General features: G+C 52.1%; 2 protein-coding genes across 2 annotated transcripts; both read right to left on the bottom strand.

Annotated features, from left to right (window-relative positions):
- Window positions 1-7: 7 nt before the first annotated feature.
- usp54a (ubiquitin specific peptidase 54a) lies at window positions 8-10,865 on the bottom strand. Its single transcript, XM_028422786.1, has 17 exons — window positions 10,764-10,865; window positions 7,484-7,576; window positions 7,281-7,415; window positions 7,089-7,202; window positions 6,859-6,941; window positions 6,536-6,638; window positions 6,308-6,454; window positions 6,077-6,226; window positions 4,259-4,427; window positions 3,882-4,073; window positions 3,364-3,498; window positions 2,212-2,854; window positions 1,907-2,028; window positions 1,529-1,693; window positions 1,152-1,271; window positions 507-684; window positions 8-424 (listed from the first exon to the last, which is right to left on the bottom strand). The coding sequence occupies exons 1-17, from the start codon at window positions 10,851-10,853 to the stop codon at window positions 367-369; spliced, it is 2,697 nt and encodes an 898-aa protein (XP_028278587.1). The 5' UTR covers window positions 10,854-10,865; the 3' UTR covers window positions 8-366.
- A 10,916-nt stretch (window positions 10,866-21,781) lies between these two features.
- On the bottom strand, window positions 21,782-23,338 carry prorsd1 (prolyl-tRNA synthetase domain containing 1). The gene is made up of 4 exons (XM_028422853.1): window positions 23,171-23,338; window positions 22,413-22,538; window positions 22,243-22,332; window positions 21,782-22,151 (listed from the first exon to the last, which is right to left on the bottom strand). The coding sequence occupies exons 1-4, from the start codon at window positions 23,249-23,251 to the stop codon at window positions 21,930-21,932; spliced, it is 519 nt and encodes a 172-aa protein (XP_028278654.1). The 5' UTR covers window positions 23,252-23,338; the 3' UTR covers window positions 21,782-21,929.
- Between the last annotated feature and the right edge of the window lie 3,038 nt (window positions 23,339-26,376).

Here is a 26,376-nt window from a genome sequence, read left to right as displayed (position 1 = left end):
TGTGTGTGTCTGTGTGTGTCTGTGTGTGTGTGTGTGTGTGTGTGTCTGTGTGTGTCTGTGTGTGTGTGTGTGTTGGCCTGCAGTCTGTTTGGAACAGATGGTGCCATCTGAGAGCTGTTAGCATGTGTGTGTCACACTCTGAACAGGCTGGTTGTCACGACAACATTTCATAACACTGAGGATATGTCAGGCGCCCCCTACAGTCTGAAGTGGGCGCTACGACAGGAGACTGGACTTCAGGCTTCCTCTGTTCACGTTGGACTCTCAGGGCCGTCAGAAGGAGGAAGAGGAGTCGCTGTGATCACCATCCAGCCCAGTGCATTCTGGGAGATGTTTGGAGCAGCACAGCCCTCAGCACAGAGACCCTTACCCTGTCAGACCTGAAGCACCTCCATCACTGCATGTCTGAAACACCTCCACCTTACTGACAGACAGCACCATCACATTGAGAGCTAACATCCTGTACACATGATGCCTCTGTGAGCTCTGATTGGCTGGGCAGGTACCTGGGCGGTCCTTGGAGCTGCGGCCCGTCGTCCTGCTGCTGCTCTGGCTGCTGCCTGCCTGCCTCTGAGTCCTGCTGCTGCTGCATGCGCTGCTGCAGGCTGCGGGCTCTCCTCATGCAGCGCTGCAGCCGGCTGTGACTACTAGCTCCGCCCTCAGCCGCCGCTGGCCGCAGTTTGGCTGCAGCCGGGTCACATGTCAACAGAAAATACATGACAGAAAGAAAACAGAACCAATGAGGAGAAAGCAAAAGCAAAGGATGCAGAAAATAACTTCATGATGAGAAGTCTCACAGACAAAGAAATGAAGTGCTGCTCATGTGGGGTGACGTGTGAGGAAAGGAGATGGTTAAATCATATTCATACAGAATGTTGAACAGAAAACCCCGGCTGCCGTTCTTCCTGTCACTGATGACAGGTCTGACCAACAGAAACACTCAGAGAAGTGTTGGTGGAATTTATGTTCCATGTTTTCTTGTTCCGGTCTTTGAATGCATCATCAGGATCATTTCCTGGTTCTACTTCTTCCTGTTTCCAGCGTGTCTGAACCAGTTTAAACTAGCTGTGATCACGTGCCTGCCTGCAGTTGTCACTGTGTGTGACAATGGGGGGGGGGGGGGGGTGTCAGGATCTGTGGGAGGAGCTTACAGACGGCTTCGTTGACAGCTGACAGCGCGGCGGCGACCTCGCCAGCCTGCTCCAAGCGGACCGACTGGTCCAGCAAGATCTCTGCCTCCGACACACACCTCTCGAAGGTGTCGCCTTTACCTGCAGGGCACACACACACACACACACACACACAGTGATGACACGATCCTGCAGCTCCGGGCAGCGAGCTGCTGCTGACTGCTGACATTTTTCAAATAAATGCAGCGGCCGTGTTTCTGTGTCCCTTTGTGTGTCGGCCGCTTTCAATGAGGAACATTCCTGTTGTTCAACACAGCTGCTGACCACACACAGACAGGCTGTGTGTGTCTGTCTGTGTGTGTGTGTGTGTGTCTGTCTGTGTATGTGTGTGAGTGTACCCTGAATCTGGAGCTGGTCCAGGTCCAGGTACTTGCTGGGTCTCGGGTTGAAGCCAAGCGCCGCCTCTCTTTCCTTCTCCTGCCTCCGCTGCTGCTCCTCCTCCCTGGCTCTCCTCAGCACCTCCTCCTGCAGCTCGTCCAGCTCACTGCGGCCTGCAGAGGGCGCTGGAACAAAAACAACAAGCAGGCAGCCTGTTTAGACTTCAGTCTGCAGCCTGACCCTCCTGACTTTAATCTAGTGGACATGGAGAGCTGGAGGACACCATCAAAGAGGGTTTAATTACACGCTGAGCTACTCTACTTGTCATGTGACTCTATGCTAAGCTAGGTTAGCATGAGCCACATCAGCACAAATCCAGACCGTGTTTAGTGTCGTACCGAGACTCCCCCTGCTGGATGAAAGGAGCTCCTGCAGCAGAGCTCCACTGCTCTTCGACCGAATGTTCCTCCATGAGGGTCCTGAGGAGGAGGAGGAGGAAGGCTTCTTCACAGCAGACTCCCTGAAGAGGACAGAGAGACAAAGCACATTCCACCTTCAACTGCTTTAACCTCAAACCTTTCTCCCTGATGATGTATGGATTACGTATTGATCAGATCCAAACTGACAGAACATCTGATCTGTGATGTTAGAGGAGAACCTGCAGATTAACTGAAGACCAGAATAATGCATCCCGTCAGCTGACCTGTCTCCCAGGTTGAGGTCCAGGCTGATGGGGCTGCTGCTGTTCCTCTCGCTGCTCTCGTACCCACTCTCCATCCTCTGGATTAGCCTGGGAGGAGGAGGAGGAGGAGGAGGAGGAGGAAGGAGCTCTGCACCTCCTCTGTGGCTACTGGAGGAGGTTGGCAGAGTCCAGGAGGAGCCCGGCCTGACAGATGTCCCCTGCTCCCGGGGTGTGCCTGCTCCGTCTGAGGCCAGAGCGCCGCCACCATCCGGCTGGGAGCCTGCGAGTGGGCTGTATCCTGCCTGCCGCCGCCGCTCACGGTTGAAGATGCTGTCGATGTTGAGGGCCTCCCTCCGGGGTCTCCATGCTGGCCGGTACCTCCCTGAGGAGCTGGACTTGGACTCACTGCTGGTGCTATCAGCCTCCCAGTCCTGGGGTTTAATGGAGGCAGTGGAGGCGACAGGGAGGTGGTGGTTAGTGGAGGAGGAGCTGATATCAGAGGAGAGGGCAGCAGCCGGTAAGGAGGAGGAGGAGGAGAGAGGTCGGCTGTAGATTATGTTGCTCATGGTCTCCTTGAAGTCTCGCAGGCGGCTGGTGGAGGATGAGAATGAGGACGAAGGTTTGGGGAGGTGCCGAGGAACCTGCTGCTCCTTCAATGTTTCTCCTGGGAGGAGGAGACAGAGACAGGAGGATGAAGCAACAGACACAGATGAGCAGGAGAGGAAAGATGAAGGAGCATGTGAAGAAGATCAGAGGAGCAGAAAAATGACTTCATGAGAAATTAAAAAGTAAAAACTGTTAAAGCTCAGTCTGAACAAAGAGGAGCCTTTAATCATAAAACAATGACTGATGAACACTGAGACATCTGCAGGTGATTAACAGGGTTAATAGCTCTGTTAATAACTGTTTATTAACCATTAATAACTCTGTTAATAACTGTTAATAACTCTGTTAATAACGGTTAATAACTCTGTTAATAACGGTTTATTAACCATTAATAACTCTGTTAATAACTGTTAATAACTCTGTTAATAACTCTGTTAATAACGGTTAATAACTCTGTTAATCAGTGTCTTGTGTGGGACAGTTATTTGTAGGAATAGAAACAGCTCTTTGAGTTAAGCCTTGGAGACACGTGAGTGTCAGGTTTCAGCTCATCTCCGCCCCGCCTACCCTCACTGTGGTAACCAGCTGACGAGGCTTCGACGTCGGGTTTAGTTCGCCGGGAACGGCTAGAACTCCGCCTCCTATCCCCAGCCCCGCCTTTCTTCCTCAGAGATTGGTGCTGCTCACCGTCCGTCACGTGGCCTTAGCAACAGAAAGCATGGCAATGGATGTTTACAGCATGGTAACACAGTGGAGGAGGAGGAAGAAGAGGAGAGCACGAAGAGAGGAAGAAGGAGGAGGAGAGGAGGAGAGCACGAAGAGAGGAAGAAGGAGGAGGAGAGGAGGAGGAAGGAGGAGGAGGAAGAAGGAGGAGGAAGAAGGAAGAAGAGGAGGAGAGAAAGGAGGAGGAGAGGAGGAGGAAGAAGGAGGAGGAGAGGAGGAGGAAGGAGGAGGAGGAGGAGGGAAAGAAGAAGGAGGAGAATTTGTTGATGAAAGTAAAATTGAAATGAATGAGAGGAATGATGTGTTGATTGTGTTTTAACGTTCACAGTCCGCCTCCCGATTGGCTGAATCACGTGACCCACCTACGGTATCCAGGCTGCAGAGCGAGGCGTGCAGGGGTCCGTCCGGGCGCTCGGTGCAGACGACGGTTCCCTGGGAGTCGGAGGAGTAGTGACTGGCCAGGGACTCATGGTGAGAGTGGGAGGGCTGTCGGTAGGAGTAGCTCTCCGCCGACGAATCGGTGCGAGTGTCGCTGGAGATTGACGGCTCGCGGCCTGAGTGAGGAGGGGGAGGGGTCAGCGGTGACAAATACACAAACACAGCTAAACATCAACACTGCTGCTACAACAGCTACAAATACCTGCAGTCTGTCAAACGAGGACTAGCCGCTGGTCTGGGTTAGTTACCTGAACGGTTGCTGCTGTGCTACTACTACGACTCCTAGCTGTGTTGTAGTTACCCGAGTCCTCGCTGTCGTAACAGGCCTTGTTGAAGTGATGGAGGTCGAGGCGTGGCGGCAGGTCCTGCACTGACACCGGCGTCCCCCGCGGGTCGGCGTACAGCAGCAGCAGAGGCTGGTAGTGACCTTTGATGCAGCGGGAAACCACGTCCTTCCACTTAGGACCGATCTGCAGGACAGAAGCACACAGGAGGCGGAACAAGCTGAGCAGGGAGAGAGAGACGAGTGTGTCCTCACTGCGCCTCCACACACACAGACGCACACACACAGACACACACTCCACTCTGTCCTGTCTGCAGTCAGAGAGCAGAGTGTGTCTGTAGAATCACTCAGGTGTTCAGACAGAGATCAGCTGCAGGAAGCTGCAGGTCAGAGACTCTCTGAGTGTTGGTCATGTGACTGCTGCTCACAGTGCCTCCATCATGGCGTCCTGCTGAGGAGGACAGGACTTTATGTTTGTACTGAGTCCTGTTGAACTCTTTTTGTTGTTAATAGAGTGTATAGTACAGAATGTTGCTGCATAAAGAGGACAGACAGAACCACAGACAGATCTGCCATCATGAAAACATCAGGAAGCGTTTGTTTCACAGGTTCTGCTTCCATCTGACTTCCTGTCAGTTGACAGAATGGCGTCTTACAGCTGGAACAGGCATGAGAATTCTTTCAGGCTGTAAATAATCTGGAGAAGTTGCTGCTGCTCTGTGAGAAACACACAAACATGAAGTCATACCTGAATGTGACTCAGATAAGCTCAGAAACAAACCAGCCGCAGAGCTGACGACCCGTCCAGCCAACACTGAGACAGCAGCCGGAGCGTTCCAGGCTGGCCCGCCCTGCCTGTCAGCGAGGTGGAAAAACGTCTTCCTGTCTGTCTTTTTCTTTCTGTTATTTCAAACTTCGTCTATTTTCCAAACGTCCACTCGAACCTGACAGGATGTCCCAACCAGAGACAGGCCGGCCTGTCCGTCAGCCGCGAGGCAGAATGAAAGTCTGCAGCGTGAGCAAAAGTATCGTCTGCAGTGTGTGTGTGTGTGTGTGTGTGTGTGTGTGTGTGTGTGTGTGAGACCACACCCTCGGTTCTGTCCAGCTGGACTGACTAACAATAGAGGGAAATCCTTGTTTTCACAACCAGCAGTGATGGTGGAGAGAGAGAAACATGGAGAGGAGGAGGAGAGGTGTGAGGATGGACACACACACACACACACACACACACACACACACACACACACACACACACACACACACACACACACACACACACACACACACACACACACACACATACACAAAGACACACAGACACACACACACACACACATACACAAAGACACACAGACACACACACACACACACACACAAAGACAACACACACACAAAGACAACACACACACACAAAAAACAAGAAAAAACAGTGGTCCCTGAATGCATCACATGCCTGTATGTAAGTGTTACAAACATAAAGAACAGGTTCAGGTTCAGTTCTGGATTTCAAGGCGTTCTGATTCAGTTCATGTGACAGAAAAACCAAACAGGACACAAACTGAACTTTCTGTGTTATAAAGATTCAGTCTGGTGTTTGCATGACGCTCCAGCACGGTGCTGGCCTCTGACTCCTCTCACTGGGGCAGGTACAGGTAAAGCCTGTCAGTTCATATAAGATATGAATCTGGCTCTGGATCAATCTGGATCAGGACTGTGGATCTGCTGCAGTTTCCCACTGTGCCACCAGGAGGCGCCTCCTACAGGCTGATGAGCCACAGCTGTCTGCTGCTGCTCCTGCTGTACCTGGACAGTGATGTCAGTGTGAAAGCTTCATACCTCTTTAACGTGAGCATCGTCGAAGTACATCCAGCGCCTGATCTTGGTCTGGAAGAAGAAGGTGGAGTAGTGCTTCCCGTAGTAACACACCATGCCGACCAGGTACAGCTCCGCCTGCCGAGCTTTCTCCTCCGTCACTCTGTAAAACAGCTGCAGAGCCCCAACAGTTCCGGTCAGCTCACCTCCAGTCAATCAATCAATCAATCGATCGATCGATCAGCTGACACTCACGTCTCCCAGGTGCAGGCAGGTTCCCAGCGTGTGGATGACGTCCTCGGCCAGGTCCGAGTGATCCGAGTCCCACACCAGGCCGATGGTGATGATCTCTGGACTGTTGAGAAGGACGCGAGCCATCCGGAGCTGCTGACCGCACTGACTCTGAGGAAGAGGAGGAGGAAGAGGTGACCTCTGTGAGCCCGCCGTCTGCACACGCTCAGTACTAACAGGGCGTGGTCTTACGGGACAGCTGCGCAGGTCTCCCATGCTGGCGTTACGGAGCAGCTCACCAAACATGCCCGGAGTGGCCTTCTCCCTGGACTCCAGCATCTTCACCGCCTGGTTACTGAGGAAGAGGAGGAGGAAGAGCGAGCAGAGCGCCGTTATCACCACACTTGTGACAGGAAGAAGCATAAACTGTGTGTGTGGGCAGGAGAAACACCTCAGAGGCCATGACAATGTGAACAATTATGTGGTTGCCTAGGTGACCCTGATGTGTTACCTAGCGACAGGAGTGGGAGGGGATCAACTTACCTCATCTGAGACACACAAACACACACACTTACCACAGAGAAGTGGTGGAGATGTAGTGGACCATCTGAATGAAGGGCAGAGGATCTGAGGAGGCTCCACAGCTGCTGCACACACACTGACACACACAGACAACGACACACTTAATGATACTGATGAACCTAGAATCCACAGTCTGTTAACGCGAGGGAGGCGGAGCCGCCCGCCGCCTGACAGGCCGCACTCAGGGCAGCAGAGACGCGTGGACGTCTTTGTTCCGTCTCACCTGCTCGAACAGCATCATGGCGAACTTCTGGTGGGGGATGCAGTGCCGGGCCGTGCAGATGTCCTCTTTGGTCTCATCTGAGATGTGGAAGTGGATCCTCATCAGGATGTTCTCCTGCAGACACAGAGCAGCACTGAACACCTGAGCAGGCAGCTGTGGACGCCTCGGTGTGTGTGTGTGTGTGTGTCTTACAAAGCACTCTGCAGCGTCGTCCATGATGCCGAGCTGAAACCTTTGCTCGTCCTGGTAGGTTTTGGCGAGCGCGCTGCGGAGCGCGTCGGAGGGTAAGACTTTCTCACTGCTGTACTGAAACTGAGCGAAGATGCTCTGTGGAGAAAGGAGGCGGAGTCAGAAACGGGAGGCTGGGTTCAGACCGCACACGGGCGGCTTCTCACCTTCAGAGCGCAGAAGATGCACGAGTCCTCCATGCACTTATGAGTGGTCAGCTGGCGGAAGCTGCGACGGAAGATGTCGAGGTGCCAGAGGACCTGAGAGGAGAGGACACAGATCACTGCAGAGATGAACACCACGAAATAAACCCAACAGAAAACCTGCGGCTTCAAAGGCTCCACCTAAACACTGATCTCCATCAGACCTGAAGTCTAGAAACCATGTGAGCAGGGTTCACTGGCCGCCGTCAGCAGACAGCAGCCTGGACCACAGCTTCGGTCCTCGACCTCAGCTCTGCAGGAGAAACCTCAGTCCGAATAAAGACCCGGTGTTTACATCACCCGCGCTGCCAGCCAATCACCTGTCAGCACAGTAACCTCTAAGAGAGCACAGCGGACCAATCACAGAGGGAGTTTATTGACCCGAGGACGAGCAGAAGTTGGAACTAAAAGCGTGCTCATGTCTCGCCCTCCGTCTGCTCCAGGAACCATCTGGACCCCTGCGTGACGGCGACTGTGTGTGAGTGTGATGATGGGAGATGGAGTGTGTGTGCCTGAAGGAGAAACAGCTCCACACGATGACAAGATGGTGGAAAAGAATAAACATGATGCTGCATGTGTCAGAGGGAAGAAACATCACAACTTTCTGCCTGCTGTCACATGATCGTCAGTGTGCTCTGATTGGTCAGCTCCTTCATGTGCAGAATGGCTTCAATTCAGTACTTTTAAAAAGTTCAACTTCGTAGACATGGTTGGTCTGTCACTCATGGTGCATTCAAGGACCTGCAGGGTTAACAGCGTTGCTTATGAGTGAAAATGTAAACATGGATTAATTATCCTATTAACAGGCTGGCAGCTGCCTCTCAGAGGTCCTCCTGGACTCGCTGAGCGTCTCCTGCTGGAGAGCGGCAGGAATCCAGACACAGAGGAATGTTTCATCATTTTATTTATGAAGGAGCTTTGGCCGTCTGCAGGCAGTAGGCAGGGGTCTGCACTCGGGGGTCTGCACTCGGGGGTCTGCAGGCAGGGGTCTGCACTCGGGGGTCTGCACTCGGGGGTCTGCACTGGTGACGCCATAAAACTGCCACAAAGGAGAGGTTTAAAAGGCGGCGGCTGAAGAACGTGGGCTTCCTGACATGCTGTTGTAACCTCTGTTCTTCATATGCCTGGTATGTCTGCTCCATTTGTTAAACTGTTCCTAATAAAAATAGGAAAAACTAAATAAAAGGCGGCGGCTGGAAGTGATGATGTTGTTCAGTCAGAGACCCGACACACAGGTTCCAGCCAATCAGCTGTGCTCCTCAGTGGGAACACAGGGAAGGACGGCCGGCCGGCCATGTTTCCATAAAACAAAGCCTCCAGATAGGATCAGCTCTTCCTGCTCGTGCTGGAGCCGCGAGGTGTGAACGCAGCCCGTCTGTGCAGCGTCAGCACTTCGGGCGTGTTTGTTTTCCCCTTCCTGCCCCCCCGCCGGCTTCAATATGTTGCTGCAGCCTTCAGCAGGTAACAAACCTTCATCCTGCACAACCAGCCGCTCCTTCAGCGACAGATTTCAGAGCATCCACCTGCAGAGACGAGCAGCCTGCAGGAAGCAGCGGGAGGCGTTCAGGGGCTCTGTCGTGGTGCGTTTAAGGTCACGATGAAGAAAACGCCTGAAACATGGTTTGAAATGCTAAAACGAATCTCTGTGTCTGTAAACATGTCTGCTGAGGGGCAGTGTGGGACTAATCATCCACAGAGCTGCTGATGATCTGGGATGATCAGCAGATTATTATATTATTATTATTGGGATAAACACGTCTGAACTGCAGCTGCTCTTCCTCTGTGATCATGTGACCTCTTCATGATAAACCCCCTGACAGCAGTGAGGATGAGGAGGAGGAACATGTGACCAGCTGAGCTGAAGGCCTCAGCTGCTTGTTATGTTCTTCTTCTTCACTTTGACTTCATCACGTCGGAGCTGCCAAGCTTCAGTCGCTCCGCCGCCTCCGCTCAGATCAGCTCATCACGGCTGCAGGCGAGCGACGGGTCCAGACGGACAGAGCGCCGAGGAGCGGCCGGGCTCGGGTCTGAACCGCTCAGGTGAACAGGACCAGTGTCACACAGCTTACACAGGTCAACACAGTGGTGTGTGGCGACCTCTGACCTGCAGCTGGCTGTAATGACGCAGAGTCTCTGAGCTGTAATGACTGGTTCCTGCTCAGCAGCACTAACCGCCGCCTGAGTCAGCCTCCACTTAAACCAACAACACCAGTCATTACTGCTCACACACACACGGCTGTGAGTCATAAACAAGTCTAATGTGCAGTGTGTGTGTGTGTGTGTGTGGGGGGGGGGGGGGGGGGGCTGAGCTGCACATGCTCATTACAGGATCACACACTGGCTGTTCTGGTGGAGCCATGCTGTTTACCTGCCGCAGTACAGACTGACTGCAGTGACACACAAAGTCCTGCTGCTCTACACACAGACACACACACAGACACACAGACACAGAGACTCAGAGACACACACACACAGAGACACACACAGAGACACACACACACACAGACACAGAGACTCAGAGACACACACACACAGACACACACACAGACACACACACACACAGACACACACACACACAGACACACACAGACACACAGACACAGAGACACACACACACAGACACACACACACACAGACACACACACACACACAGACACACACACACAGACACACACACACACACACACACACAGAATCACTCAGGTATTCAGACAGAAATCAGCTGCAGGTCAGAGACTCTCTGAATGTTGGTCATGTGACTGCTGCTCACAGTGACTCCATCATGGCGTCCTGCTGGATGTGAGGAGGACTGGACTTTATGTTTGTACTGGATCTTGTTGGTCTGAACATTTGTTGTGTATAAAGTGGTTTGATGTGTGTGAATGAGTGGAGCTTAGACTCTCACATGTTGAACAGAGAAAGCTTGTTTCCGTCCTGTTCCGATGTGTTCCGATGTGTTCCGATGTGTTCTGATGTGTCCTGATGTGTTCTGATGTGTTCTGATGTGTTCTGATGTGTTCCGATGTGTTCCGATGTGTTCTGATGTGTTCTGATGTGTCCTGATGTGTCCTGATGTGTTCTGATGTGTTCTGATGTGTTCTGATGTGTTCTGATGTGTTCTGATGTGTTCTGATGTGTTCTGATGTGTTCTGATGTGTTCTGATGTGTTCTGATGTGTTCTGACACTTGCTTTGGAAGCAGAACATTCTGAACAGGGCTGAAAGGTCAGAACATGCACAGGTACCTGCAGGGCGCTGTTCAGGAAGCAGCTGTTCTGTCCCGGCTCGTTGCTCAGCCCTTTACTGGGGGCGATAGACGTCATGGTGCGCGGCATCAGGATTCCCTGCACCCCTCCACCTCCACCTCCACCTCCACCTCCACCTCCACCTCCACCGCTGCCTCCGCCACTGACGCTGCCTCCGCCACTGACGCTGCTTCCACTGCTAACTGATGCAAAGTAGTTCCTCTTCCAGGACATTTTCTTTTCTTTCTGGTTCATCTCTCGGCCTCCCAGCAGGGATCAGCTTCCTGTCGGCTGCTCCTGTATCCAAGGAGACAGATCCATGTCCTCTGAGAGGAGTTAAGAGAAAAAACAAAGCAACAACAGGAGAGCGTCCCTGGAACAGAGCCCGTTAAACGCTCCTTCACTGCCTGCGAGGCTCCATCACAGTCTGAGCTCCACACTGAGGGTACGATGCGTCGTGTTCATCAGGTTGTGTTCCTCAGAAGATCAGGCTGCAGCTGTGATCCAGGTTTTCATGAACTCCTCCCTCTTCATTGTGTGCTGCAGGTGTTACGAGCTTCATCTTCATCACAGCCACGGACCGGCATCATCACAACCAGAACCAGAAGCAGCTCGGCCCTGCAGCCAGTCAGGACGGATCTGCAGGAGAAGACAAAGAGTTTCAGAACATCATCAAACTGTCAGCTAGGGCTGAACGATCTATCGTTTTAGACCGAAAATTGCGATCTCAGACAACGCAATTTTGAGATCGTCAAAGCCACGGTTTGTTGCACTGCTCCTAACTGAACCAGGTTTTGTTTTGTCAAAAGCTACGGCTGAAAACAGAAAGAGAACGGAGGAACTGGTCCCTAAAACGAACTCCACCTTTATGTTCGCTGCTGTTTCTGCCGGCAGCAGATGCAGACAGAGGCAACATGACGTCACCAAAACAATAACGCAGGCATTTGATGAAGAGGCTCCATGAGGACTCTAGTAAAGGGTGGACAGAGCTGACAGCAGCAGCTCCGTTTGTCCTTAGACATGATTCCCATTAAAGTTTGATCATTTGTTCTAAATCACATTGAACTTTAAGAGTTACTTAAGTCTCAATACTGTATTTATTGTTTAACCTTAGGAGGCACACTTCAGTCTGTTTAATGACTGTTGAATAAAACTTTACAGAACTACATTAGTCTTCTTTTAACCTATTTGAAATAAAACTTGATTTTGTTCTGTAATTGTTATTTAAATTTTCATGTTTATTAAAACTAATACTGAGTGCACGTTATCAGAGTTTACTTTTAGATCTACTGATAGATAGAGGTGACAGAGCAGCTACCTGAAGTCATTTACACAGAAACATGCAAATTAGTGTCAATGTAAAAACAAATCGTGATAAAATCCAGATCGTGATTTTATCATTAAAGAATCGTGATATAAAATTTTTGCCATATCGCTGGACGCTCATCCTGCAGCAGTCCCAGGGCTCCTGCCAGCTGTGGTGAGGTTTGGAGCCGGATCACCCACAGCTGTGGACACACTGCCTGCTAGCCGGGTGAAGACAGGCAGGCCACAGACTGGGAGACCTGCACCAATAATTCCTGTTCTTAACAGATTATGTAATCCTGTTTCAGACTGTCTCCATACAGTCGGAGCATTGATCCATAACGGCTCCATCAGAACCGAATCTTCTCTCTGAACTCATGCCCGATGTTTTATGTTTTCATGTTTGACATTCAAACCTCTGATGACTGAAACAGCTGCAGTATAATCCACATGCAGGGACTGTGGTGAGTCAGACCAGAAGCCTGAGACACGGAGCAGAGATTCTTGAGGCCCGGCAGCACTCTGTAATAAGCAGGACGGGTAATAACAGGATTTAAAGCTCTGCTGAGGCTTCAGATAATTGAAGGCCGTGCAGACAGTCCTCCTCCTCTGCTGCAGTCACAATAACACCGTCTCTCTCTGCTCCTCGCTCCACCACCTGCTCCGGCTGGTTTTAAAGGTGCTTACAGTCAGCGTGAGCGCCACCTGATGGCCAAATGATCAGTACACCATGAGCAGAGGCATGAGGCGGGTACTGTGTGCTATCAATGCTAATCCTGCTAGCAAGCTGCAGCTGATAGACAACAGCCCATTAAGCCAGCTGCTGTGTGAGTGGAGTAAACAGCTGGATTAACAGCAGAGATTAAAACATCTGAATATTATGAAAAGATTCATGTCACCAGATCACATGTAGCTGCTAGCTTCATGCTAATGCTAACCTGCAAATAAACAGCGGTGTGCACAGAAAACTGTGCTGTGCTGCCATGGCAACGGTTTCAGACCACTGAAGAAGAGTTAGGCATTACACCGAGAACACACACAGACACACACACACAGACAGACACACACAGACAGACACACACACACACAGACAGACAGACACACAGACAGACACACACACACACAGACACACAGACAGACACACACACACACACACACACACACACAGACAGACACACACAGACAGACAGACACACACACACACAGACACACACACACAGACAGACACACACAGACAGACACACACAGACAGACACACACACACACACACACAGACAGACACACACAGACAGACACACACACACAGACACACAGACAGACACACACAGACTCACACACACACAGACACACAGACCAGGTGGTCTGTGTGTCTGTGTGTGTCTGTGTGTGAGGATCAGTGAACATCTTTCACTCATGCTGCTTGTTACTTCATCAGGATCCGCTGACAGACTCCTCGGCTCACAGCATGACGACAGGAACTTTGTCTTTCCTGAACCTGGCGGCTCTGACCTTTGACCCTGCAGCTCTGAAGCCCTGGCAGTCACAAACCATGCTGATGACAGCGTTACTAACATTTGAAATAAATCAGCAGGTAGAAGGTTTCACTGCAGTTTACAGCCACACTGTCAGATCAAAGTCTGAGAGGCTACAGCTGCCCAGGAATGAATGGAAGTCAGCATACTGTGTGTGTGTGTGTGTGTGTGGTGTCTGTGTGTGTGTGCGCTTCGTAGAGAGTGAGGTACGTAAACTGCAGGTCAGAGCAGAGGGAGGTGAGGAGGGATTAGCCTGATCAGTCTCTCTCTGTCTGTACAGGATTACACCGTCTGTGTGTCTGTGTGTGTGTGTCTGTCTGTGTGTGTGTTTGTGTGCACTTCAATGGCCATTAGTGTCTTGCAGACTGTCACTCTGGGACACCATCAGAGCGAGGCCTGTCTGAGGGGACTCGGGTCAGAAGCAGGTTGAGACCTTACAGTTTGTGAAACACTGAAGAGGAGAGGCTGTGATGTCTTAACGTCACTCTTGGTAAATGCAGAAAACAGTTCATTAAAAACACAAAGGCACCACCATGCGGACAACACTGCTCCATGAAGCTGTCGGTGAGAGCTCAAACACTGAACACACGTCACACTGAAGCTCGGACCTCCTGAACAATCACACAACACATCAGAGGACAACCCGACAGCAGCGCAACATCCACAATGAATGAACACAGAGGTCAACACAACACACACACACAGCCTGCAGATCATCAATAACTCTGATAGACGACACAGAGAGGAGATCAGAGCTCGACTCGGCTCCACGTCAGCACCCAAAACTGCTTATGTAACGAACACCAGTCAGTCGCAGAGGCTTTACCGCCACAACACACACACAGACACACACAGACACACACACACTCAGACGCCATAATCACCCCTAATTTCCCAAGCTGGCTTAGTGCCGCCTCCGTGCAGCCCGGCGCAGGCTGGCAGCAGAGCACTGATGATGACATCACTAACAGGGTGTCAGAGCCTCCGGAATGAGTCCATTCATCAATTATTGATCACAGATAATCTGTAATCAGAGAGTCCGTCTGCTGAGGTTTGAAGCAGGACAAACAAACAGGAGCCTGAAGTTCCTCCACTGACCACTAGAGGCTGCCTCCTACAGTAACGATAACGTGTGTTTACATCCTGGTGGAGTGACAGCTTAGGCTCCGCCTCTTTCTCCATGCTGGATCAGGTAGACTCACAGAACCATCCCACTTCCTGTTCAAACTAAAACTGACTGCAGTTCTCCTAGAGGGCGCTGTGAGACAGTCCTCCGTACACAGGGGAGAAAGGAGTATTGATTATAGATCAGAACTACTCTAAAAATAAAATCATGGTTTTAACAGGCCTCCATTCATTCCGTCTGTCTGCAGAGCGCCCCCTGTGGAACTGGAGGTCCTCCAGGCAGTCTCCAGGGCTGGTGGAGGCTTGCTCCATCTGTGTGGTCAGTCTGTAGAGTCAGGCTTATGGAGCATCTGAACACTGAGCAGCCAGACACCTTCCTTAGTATTAAGACATCTACCCTGTGAAATATTGATTATTGATTGATGTTCCTGTGGACAGATGGACAGAGGACACACTGAACTGAAGAGGCTGGAGGGTTCATATTTTCAGGAATTCTTCTGCAGACAATGAACCCGGGACAGACGCAGGGACTGAACGACCCAGTCGCTGCTTACGACGCTCTCTGGGCCCGGAGTTGAGCTCTCCTTGCTGCTGGCCTGGTTGGCAGCCAGTCTGCAGAAAGATTTGGGGCCTAAGGACTAAAAGGAGAGCTCATAAATATACAGCCGCTCTTCAGCGCCTCAACCGCCCCAAAATAACTCTCAGAATTTGGGAATGTGGAGCACTTCAATCACTTAATTCCACTCAGTGGAAGGAGGAATTAGCTTCTCGTCGTCTCCCTGTGAGACTCTCAGAGGAGCGGCAGCTCAGCAGAGGAGCTTCAGCTGGGCCTGGTCCTCTGGTCCTCCCCGGTCCTCAGGCAGGTGCACAGAGGACAGCAGCTCCAACATGGCTGCAGCCTCCAGTCCACCTGCACATCATTCCATACACTGGTGAGAGGACGTCTGTGTGTTTCTCCTTCCTGTCACATGATCAGTCAGTGTGCTCTGATTGGCCAGCTCCATCCTGTCTGCAGACAGAGATCAGCTGCAGGAAGCTGCAGGTCAGAGACTCTCTGAGTGTTGGTCATGTGACTGCTGCTCACAGTGACTCCATCATGGCGTCCTGCTGAGGAGGGCGGGACTTTTAGTTTGTACTGAGTCTGGAGTGAGCGCGATCAGCTCATGTTTATAACGTGAGGCAGAAAGAAGCTACTCTTTACTCTTTATTGGTTTGTCAGACCACAGCAGCAGCGACGGCGTGTTTCCAACCAGGAAGTTAAATAAAGCTGCTACCATGACGACACACATTTCAAATGATGCTGCTGATACAACAGCAACAAAAGTTTGAAAAACAGAAACTGATCTGCAGACTGAGGGACACACACACACAGAGACAGACACACACAGAGACAGACACACACACACAGACACACACACACACAGAGACAGACACACACACACAGACACACACACACACAGAGACAGACACACACACACAGACACACACACACACAGAGACAGAGACACAGACACACACAGAGACACACACACACACACAGACACACACACACAGAGTTTCCCTCAGTCTTCCCCCCCTCCCCCTCCTCTGGATGTATTGTTCTAATGTTCTCCCACATTCCTCCAGCAGCAGCAGCAGCAGCAGCAGCAGCAGCCGCCTCCATCAGGTCAGTGAATAAACAGTAAATCATCCAGACTGGGAGGAGCCCTTCCTCCTCCTCCTCCTCCTCATTATTTTCCCATGAATAGTGCTGAATAATGTTCTTTAATTTACGGCCGGCCGCTGCTCCACCACCCTGATGGAGCTACAGGTTGTTGGAGTCCCTCAGTCCTCCACCAGTCATTCAGTCTGAACCCACGAGCTGCAGGAGGACCTGACCACTGACCCGCTGGCAACACGTCATCAGACCCAGCCTCAGGTTTCATGGTTATTCCCACCAAGCAGCACCGAGCCCCCTCACTGGAGGAGCGTCTGACCCGTCCTCTCTGCCGGCCCACGCCGAACCCGCTCTAACTGTGGAACTTCTGAGCTCTGTAGGAAAACACACACATTTAAACGGCTCCTGCTGCTGTTCACACTGACGCAACCCGCCATGACCCGATGCCCGGAGTTCCGACGTAACCCAAGCAGCACCGAGCCCGGTGCGCCGGACGGACGTGTGGCTGACTGAGAGCAGACCAGGCCGGCTCACATCCACGCACACGACCGGGGAGCTGCGAGCAGCGTGGCCGGGAAACGGACGCTTTTCAAACGGAGTCCGGAGCGGAGCCGCTCCGGGGCCACATTACATCACTTCCAGCAAACTTCACGGAGAACAATGAGGGCCACACGGCGCCAGCGGCCCGCTTCCAGCGCGACCGACCCGGCTAACACAACCCCGACACCGCGGATCCGCGGAGAGCTCCGGCTGCAGCGAGCCTGCGTGCAGCCGGTACCGACGGCGTAGTACTAGCTTAACGCCGGTCCGGTGAACGAGAGTAACGGCTGCTCCGTGCGGAGCATCCACGGACACACGCAGCAGCAAAACACACAGCAACGGAGGCGTGGAGGCGGCTCACCTGTGGCCCGAGCGGCGGAGGAGGCGCCGAGACGCAGCCGGTGTCCACGGAGCCCGAGAAGCGGCGGTTATTGTGTTTAAAGCGGCAGAACGGAGGGACGGAGGGGGAGGAGAGGGAGAGAGGGGGAGGAGAGGGACGGAGGGGGAGGAGGAGGAGAGCAGGGGGAGGAGTTAGTACCTGCAGCACGGGCGCGAGCACCAGCGCGCGCAAGGGTCTGCCGAGCACGCGCCCGCGTCTGTGTGTGTGTGTGTGTGTGTGTGTGTGTGTCTGTGTGTGTGAATGTGTGTCTGTGTGTGTGTGTCTGTGTGTGTTATCAATATAAAGTCAGAGAGTGATGTAAACTAAGGCAGTCAGGAGTTAAACCTGTGAGCTGACTGTGCTGCAGGGTGTGTGTGTCTGTGTGTGTGTGTGTGTGTGTGTCTGTGTGTGTGTGTATTGATCTAGCCATTGATCAGAAGCATGGCAGGGCACACCAGGATCAATAGGTGGCAGCTCACGCTGCAGCAGGATCTTCATGTTCAAAGTTGGTGTGCTGCTTCTAATCAAACGTGTCATCGCTCTCTGTAAACAATCAGATGGTTACCATGGTTACCAGTAAACTGGATGAAGGTGCCCCCCCAGAAGGGTTAAACATGATCCGTGTGTTTGCTGCCTGAACCAGCAGAGGGACAGTGAAGGCAGCGTCCTCCATGTTTGATGAAATAACAGAAAGCACCAGCAGCTCCGTCTGATGTGGGGCCGCTGAGGGTGGAGCACACAGCACAACCACAACCTCAGACATTCCTCTGCTGGAAACTCCTCCACCCAGATTCCATCTCACCATGCTGAGGCTGGGCGGGGCCCCACCCGGACCACACCAGCACAAACCAAACTGAACAGGAACAAACTGAGCCCAGAGGGACCAGACGGGGACGTGTGTAGGCCTGGAGCCTCCGAGGATCAGAGCGGAGGAGGCAGGAAGTGACGCTCTGTGGGGGACGCTCTTCATGAGTGTCACAGCACACAGCAAAGTGACTAACAGGGAGCTTTAAGGTGGAGCAGGATGTGTCCATCAGTGGGGGTCCAGCCTGGTTTAAGCATCACACAGTGATGAAGAGCACAGACAGCTCGTCCTCCTCCTCCTCGCCGCTTCCTGTTCTCCACACGAGGACACGCAGAGCGTCAGAGCGAGCCCAGGTCAGAGGTCACAGCACAGATTAGCCGTGTGCTTTTATTTTGAACTGGACGCCTTGTGGCTGATCCGAACCCTCCACAGACGTTTTTAAGATGGCCGACACAGCACCGCAGAAGCCAAAATATGAAGCCATGTGTTCAGAGAGCCGCCGCTGACGTGTGAACATCCTCTGAACTTCATGGGGAACACCACAGGCCTCAGACCAGCGTCCTGTCACTGCTGCCTGCAGGGTGGATTCATGTCGCAAGCCACTCACATCACATGTCGCCAGGACTTAAAACGCTGTTTTTAATATTTCTAATATTCTGAGGATCTCCGCCCCAGAACTGCTCAGCCACCAGTTCACTCTGTATCAGCCTATCAGCAGAGAAGAGGGCCGGACCGCACAGCAAAGGAGGTCGGTGCTGATCAGAGTGAACCAGTGGCTGAGCAGTTATGGAGATCATCAGAATATTAGAAAACGCCGTACGGCGCATGACGTGAAAGTGGCGCTTTAAGTACTGGCGACATGTGATGTGAATGGCTTGCGATAGATTCAGAGGGACCGTCCCTGGTCCTCTGACATCTGTCCCAGCTGTGTTCCGGTTTGTGCCATCTGACAGTGTTTTCCAACACAGCAGTGACTCCACCTCCTCTCAGCGCCGCCTTCGATGGACGCTGTCCCTCTGTCTGTGTGCTGCTGCTGTTTGAACGCAGTCTGCAGACAGAACGTGTCCATCGGCTGCTCATTAGCCCAGGTACTGGGAGAGGACTGAACCAGACAGCTCACACTGAGGCCAGGCTGACGCTAAGCTAACAGCACTGCTGATGCAGAGGTCAAGCTAGGGCTAATGCTACTAACAGTAAGGATGCTACTAAAACATGACAATGGCTAATGCTAACAGCACTGAAGCTAACACCTGCAGAAGTAATACTACAAGCACCATTAATAGCACAGAACAATGCTAATGCTAACACACACTATAGAGCAGTGACCTCATCACTGAAACACACACAGCTGTAAACCAACAGTTCCACCAGCTGCACATTGACCTCCATCATGTGACTGTGTGTTTGCTTTCATTTCACTATGTCCACTTCCTGTATGACGCCTAGTGTTTACTCTCACTGTCATATGATGGTACTACACACACACAATGTGTGTGCATCTTCAGACCGGATCAGATGACTGATTACACACAGTCTGATCATGAGGTGACGACATGAGCGCCCCCCGCTGGCTGGTTGCAGTGAGGCTCACAGTCCAATTAGCTGGAACACCAGTGGGGACGAAGCTATCAGGTCATAACAGAGGACAGCAATGGTGGGCGCTGGTCTACGAGAGGTTCAAGGTGTAGTCACCTGATCGGCCATCTTTACACAGCACCGCACCCCTCTGATGGTCTGTGGACAACACGACTCATGGAGGACACAAGTGTGTCCATAAACTTACAGCAAGTGTGCCGATGAGCTAAAAAACATCAGAATGACCCTTTAAAGAGACCAGATCTGACAGAGACCAGATCTGAGGATCTCGTCTGTGTCTGACCCGTCGATCTCTTGCTCACCTTCACAAACAGCAGTCTTTAAATGGTGTCCTCCTCGTCCTCAGGGCCTCCCTCCTCACGCCTGCGGGGAGTGATGGTGGCGGCTCGGTGCCTCCTTCTCTCTCTGCTCCACGCTCAGCAGCCGTCTCCCAGGTGACTCAGCCACAGAATGACATCATCCCTGTCAGCACACACACCTGTTTCCTCAGAAAGCACCACCCCTCCCTCCCCCCTCCCCCCCTGCTCCTGTTCACTTCCTGGATCTCTTAAAGGGGAAGCGTCCACCAGGTGAGTCTCCTCCCAGTAAGGTCCACAGACTGCAGCTGAATCTCTCCCACCTATTGATCAGTTCACACAGCATCACATCGATCAGCTCCACCTGCTGGCAGCAGGAATATTAGTGAATGGTTTACATTCAGATGTTCTGGCTCTTTAGGCATCAGGACGTTCAGAGGATTCTGCACAATAATACAGCAAAATGACTTATGTTGATTTCATCTTTGATTCTATTGGTCTGTAACAAAAAAGAACAAATAAAGGAATTCTGATTCTGAAGATCCATGAAGACAGTGGCACTAATCAAATAGATGACTGTACAATACTCATGCCTCTGAGAATCAGTTATTGTGATTACCGGGTGCATGATTGAAGCTAAAGGGACAAAAACCTCACTCAATACTGTATTTAAAGGATTATTATATAAACCAAGAGCGTGCCTCAAGCAGAAGGAAACAACATAATAACTCTGGTGGTGTGTTACCTCCAGCCTCTCATGTCCCACCATGCCCTGATGTCTGCTAAGTGTAGGAGTGATGTCATCACATGACGTCCATTGAGCAGAAAAACAAGCAGCCTGGTCAAACACATCAGACCAGGAAGCCGAGTGTGTCAGAAGGTCCTTCATCGCACACAGCAGAGAAAGGCTTCAGCCTGCCTCTCCTGCAGCCCCCTGGGACCTCTGCAGGACGAGGAGGGACGTTACCTTCAGGACAAACATATGAACTGTGTCTCTGTCTGCTTCTGGAGGTCAAAGGTCACACACATGTCCACCTGCTGTTTGTGTGGTTTTAGCTTAACTTTTTTTTTTTTTTTTTTTTTTAACTCAGCTTTAACCCAAACAACCGAAACACCCGGCAACGCTTAGAGACGTTTACTCCCCAGACCTGATGCAGCTGCTCAGAGGAGCAGAGACCCTACAGGTCCAGTTTGTCTCAAAGACTCTAAAATGATTCCTCCCTCTCTCACACGGAGCGTGTGAAAGAATTCCTGGGAACAGAGCGTCTGTACGCAACCTTTATTCATTTGCTAATTTTATACAACAATGCAACAATACACACACTCATTAGGGATGCAGGGAGAGAGCACACACACACAGACACACACACACACAGACACCAGTTTTTGTGTTTACGCAACAGCCAGTCAGACAAAGAGAGGACAAACTGGGACAGCTCTGGACCACCACCCCTTCGCTTCTGAGGACAGAGCACTGCCTGACCACGAGTCAACAGGCGGCTCAGGGACATGTCCTCAGACCCAGACAGCTCCAGGACCAGGGAACTTACTGTGGACTTCAGAATAAAGGCCAGCTCCACCACAAAGAATCCCTCACTCACCAGGACTGTAGACCTGACAGCAGCTCACAGGCTCTCCCTGCAGCCTGCAGCGTCACCCTGTGACGACTCCTGTCCTGCAGGTGGCGCTGCAGGATCTTCAGCAGGTCTTCACAGACTTGGGTGGAACTGAGGAGGATCATGACTGAGATTTGTTTTAGAACCAGACGGACAGAAGAAACGAGGACGGTTCATGCAGAGTTCCCTCCGCCTCCTTTTAATGTGCAGACTCACAAATAAAAACACCTTTCAAACATTTCTGCACCTTTAAGGTGAGCCGGGTTCTTCCTGCACCTTTAAGGTGAGCCGGGTTCTTCCTGCCGTCCTCATGCCTCAGGTCTCCGACTCGAAGCTCTCCAGAATGGGCTCGTGTCCTGTCTCCTTGAGGAAGTGCAGCAGGTCGCCCGGTCGAAGCCCCATGGTGGCATCGTTGGTCATCGGGTGGAAGTAGACCATCTGGTGGCCTCCTTCCAGCAGGTCCCGGTCCAACACCAACTTCACACTCTGGTCTTTATCGAAGAGCAGCGCCAGAGCCGTCGCACAACCCTGACCCACCTGAGAGGAGGCCCACAGGGAGAGGGTCAGAGAACCACAACGGCACACGGCCCGGCGGACAGACAGCTTTCCTCTCAGGCCTCAGTCATACCTTGAGTTTTTCCAACATGGCTGCCTCGTCTGCGAAGCGCAGGTTGCCGCTGCCAACACCGAGCTTCTTGGCGAGGTCGTTGAGGTTCACCTGCAGACAGACAAAGAGGAAGTGTGTGTGTGTGTGTGTCTCAGGGGAACAGGAGGATGTGATCAGAGGTCGGGGGGGACCTGGCGGTCGTGGCGAGCGGACACCAGCCACAGGCTTTTCTTCTTCTTGTCCTTCAGGAAGAGGTTTTTTGTGACGGCGCCGCTCACGTCCTGCAGGTGAGGCATCATCTCCTCCACCGTGAACACCTGAGGGCGGAGTCACAGGTAAGATGGTGCACACAACCCCCACCGCCCCATAGACCTATGTGCCCCCTCAGCAGTGACAGGTGACGCTGTCCTTTGGCGCCCTCTGCTGGTAGCAGCAGCTCAGTGCAGCAGAGACAGGTCAGACAGGAGAGCTCCGTTCAAAACCTGCTCCATTATCAGGATGCACTGAGTCTGCGCAAACACACACGTCAGCCTGATCACGTGTTCAGCGGATTTTAACTTCGGTCCACCTGATGGAAAGTTCGGCACACAGGTAACGCACGCGGGCCCTTCACTGCATGTGGGGCTGCTGAATATGTCCACGTGTGACAGACACACAAACACACGCGCGCACACATTCCAGAGCTGAAAGTACACGCAGCGAGAGCCGCGCGGGAACACCTACCGCCGAATAAGGCTGCAGCGTCTGGGCTCAGCGTGTGTGAGTCTGTGTGTGTGAGCTCTGAGGGGATTCAGTGAGAAACCCGAGCCGGGGCTCCGGGGCTCGGGCTCCGGGCTCCGGGCTCCGGGGCTCCGGGGCTCGGGGCTCCGGGGCTCCGGGCTCCGGGCTCCGGGGCTCGGGGCTCCGGGGCTCCGGGCTCCGGGGCTCCGGGGTGTGAGCGCAGTTTTACCGGCGGGTGCTCCACGCAGCTCGTCTGGATGTTCAGAGTCTGCAGGAATTCCTCCAGCTCAGAGCGCAGCTCCCCGGACATCCTCAGACCGAGGACAGGGACACAAACACCGCGGGGACAGCTGCTTCCTGCTTCCTGCTCTTCTGGTTCTTCTTCTTCTTCTTTGGTTTGTTCTTCTTCTTTTATGAATTCAGCTGGCGGTTAAGGTGCATTTACCGCCACCTACCGGACTGGAGTGTGGACGTCGAGAGTGGCCGGAGGGAATCCTTTAAGTAAATCATTAACCCTTTCCTTCCATTTTAGCTGCATGTCCTGACAGATGATTGGACGTCAGTGCGTCTCTCTGCGCAGGACGCTCTGAAAGGACACGCGCTGCTGTTTCTGTCTACAAAACTCCTTTGGTTTGAGACAGACTGGACGCTTCCCCAGCGCCCTCTACTGTTTCTGTAGGATTATTGTCCACTTTATGTTATATGATCCAGTGCAGTGTAGGTATATGCAGGTTTACTGAGGTGTGCATATTAAACGTCTCTGATCTCTGAACTGTGTCCTCCTGTTTCTTTGCTTTGTAAGCTTTCACCGTCTCAGCCTCTCCACACCCACACTGCCCACCAGGGAGCTGCCCGATCAAAGCCAGTCCACCTCTAGACCACAGTCTCTCCTCCTTCTCCTTCTTCCTGCATTACTGCCACCTTCTGGACCGGCCTCCTCTCTCATCACAGACCCGCTCCACTGGTCCCACCTCCTGGCGCCGTGGACGCTGGCTGGTGGATGATGAGGACAGACGTCTTTAGGTTGACCATCAGCTCCACCTTTAACACCAGACTACAAATGTTCCTGTTTACCAAAGCTGGACTGAGCCACAGTGTGCAGCCCCCCCCCCCCCCCCGTAGGTGTGTCTCATTGTGTTTGTGTCCAGTCTTGTCTCTTGTCTCACTCTTTAATCTGAACCTTCACTCCTTTCCTGAGCAGCAGTGTGTTTATACTGAAGCTGCTTTTGCTGCCGGTCCCTCAGTGAGACGCTGCTGGACCTGCAGTCCTCGCAGAGACGACGCATGCCGCCATCTTCTGGCTCTACGGTCCCCTCTGCAACAATGACACAATGGCAGTACATTATCTGTGAGTGTGTGTGTGTCAGGATGTCAAGGCCGCACACTGCAGACTGAAAGACGCGTCCTCATTGTCCCACCTGGTTATGGAACGTGTTGATGGACGCTGCTTTAATGGCTGTTTTCCTCTGAAGGCCGCCGCTCTTTTAGCAGATGAACGTTACGAAACGGCAGATTGAGGTCGAAGGTGCAGAAAGACGGAGCTGCTGAGGACAGACAGACCTAATCCACAGATTAAATCCATCAGTGATCATCAGCTGATTCACTGACCGTTAAAGATCAACAGTGTGTGTGTGTGTGTTCACAGGTTTTACTGCAGCTCCTCTCAGCACCTGCTTTTTAATGTCCAAACACTTTAAATCCAGGACCTGCAGTCCCTCCAGAGTCCACTGGAGGCTCCAGCCCTGAGTCACAGAGCTCTATGTTGGAACACACACACCTTACAGCGTGCTACACACACCTTACAGCGTGCTACACACACCTTACAGCGTGCTACACACACTGTGCTCTGCTCTGTCTGGTCCCTGGATGTCTTCACTGAGACGATTGTGTGTCTGCAGCTTCTCTTTGTCTCCCTGTTTCCCTCTCAAGGTTGTTTCTGATTGTTCAGAGCGTCTTCACAACCCAATGTGTGTGTCTGTTGTGTGTCTGTTGTGTGCTGTTTTCTTTAAATGTATTGATGTGACTATAATCACTTTCCTGTCAGTAATGGCTTCCTATTCACACAGAAGCATGACCTTGAAGTGGTTTTGTCCTCTCGCTGTCAGCTGATTGTGATTATGTGTCCACAGGGTGTCAAACAGGTCAGTAAGGGGCTCTCCTGTTAAATCCTGAAAACACTAAGATGTTGTGTTGATTGGCTGTGATGCTGACGTGTGTGCTGACTTATGGGACAGATCTTTGTACCAACGAAGAAGAAATCCCCTTCACATCACAGGAGCCACATCCTGCTGACATCACTAACTCCCACAACCCCACCCTCCAGGCTCCAGGCTCTGAGCTGGTGCTGAACCAGGTCTGGTTCTGTCCAATCAGAGTCCGGTCAGGAAGTGCTGTCGGTTCTGTCCAATCAGAGTCCGGTCAGGAAGTGCTGTCGGTTCTGTCCAATCAGAGTCCGGTCAGGAAGTGCTGTCGGTTCTGTCCAATCAGAGTCCGGTCAGGAAGTGCTGTCGGTTTCTCTCTGTGTCTTCATGACAACAGTGTGTTTGGTCTGAGTCCTTCTGAAGTGAGTGTGTATCGTGTGTTTTTTGTGTGCGTTGTGTGTAAAGACGTGTGTCACAGCAGGAGGCGGTGCTTTAGCTGCTGCTGTTTGTGTTGTTGTGTGTGTCTGTGCGACACTCTGGTGTGTCAGGGACTCTGTGGTACCTGTTACTGAGGCTCAGACTTCAGGCCTCACTCAGGTGTACGGGTCCATGACATACTTTCAAAATAAAAGCATGGCAGCCATCATTACCAGTTGTGTGGTTGTGTGGTTGTGTGGTTGTGTGAGCTGTGGAACCTGCATCCACTCGTTAGCGCTCCACATGTCTCGCCCTTTTAGGAAACCACAAACGTTGTGTCATGTCTTCCTCAGAGGACGTCCAGAGGACAGTCTGTCACTGTTGTGGATGTCCGACTCCTGGTGCCAGCCTCTAGTGGACACATATGATACTGCAGGTTTTGTGTTGTGGGTCTGTGTGACAACACAACAACAATCAGCTGTGTGTTGTCTCCTCATACGTCTCTGTCAGGTTAGTCACACAGGATGTGTGTGTGTCCATTGTGTGCCTGTTGTGAGTCTGTTGTGTGTCCATTGTGTGCCTGTTGTGAGTCTGTTGTGAGTCTGTTGTGTGCTGTTTTCTTTTAAACATATTGATGTGGCTTTAACTATAATTACTTTCTCTTCAGTACAACGGCTTTGTGTTCACACAGAGGCATGGCCTGTGTGTGTGTCTGTGTGTAACACATTCAGCGTGTGTAGCAGCACAGTGAGGAGGAGGAGGAGGAGGTGATGAAGGCTGCAGCTTCATCCTCCTCTTCGCTGTGATGTGATCAGCAGGTCAGCAGATAATCAGAGTAATGACTTTTCATCAGAGTGCTGACCCAAAGACCCACATC

This window comes from Parambassis ranga, chromosome 15, assembly GCF_900634625.1.
Source record: "Parambassis ranga chromosome 15, fParRan2.1, whole genome shotgun sequence".
In the NCBI taxonomy this organism is placed as follows: domain Eukaryota; kingdom Metazoa; phylum Chordata; class Actinopteri; family Ambassidae; genus Parambassis; species Parambassis ranga.
This window is presented reverse-complemented; position numbering and strand designations above follow the sequence as displayed.

Bases quoted from the DNA above. Each gene is read 5' to 3' on its own strand.
- usp54a (XM_028422786.1), bottom strand. From the start codon at position 10,853: ATGCCGCGCACCATGACGTCTATCGCCCCCAGTAAAGGGCTGAGCAAC. The intron at 6,455-6,535 runs GTAAGACCACGC...CCTCTTCCTCAG, and splicing joins GAGACCTGCGCAGCTGTCCC to AGTCAGTGCGGTCAGCAGCT. The intron at 685-1,151 runs GTAAGCTCCTCC...ACCCGGCTGCAG, and splicing joins AGCTGTCAACGAAGCCGTCT to CCAAACTGCGGCCAGCGGCG.
- prorsd1 (XM_028422853.1), bottom strand. From the start codon at position 23,251: ATGTCCGGGGAGCTGCGCTCTGAGCTGGAGGAATTCCTGCAGACTCTG. The intron at 22,539-23,170 runs GTAAAACTGCGC...CTCCGCCCTCAG, and splicing joins GCTGCGTGGAGCACCCGCCG to GTGTTCACGGTGGAGGAGAT. The intron at 22,333-22,412 runs GTCCCCCCCGAC...GTCTGTCTGCAG, and splicing joins CCGCTCGCCACGACCGCCAG to GTGAACCTCAACGACCTCGC.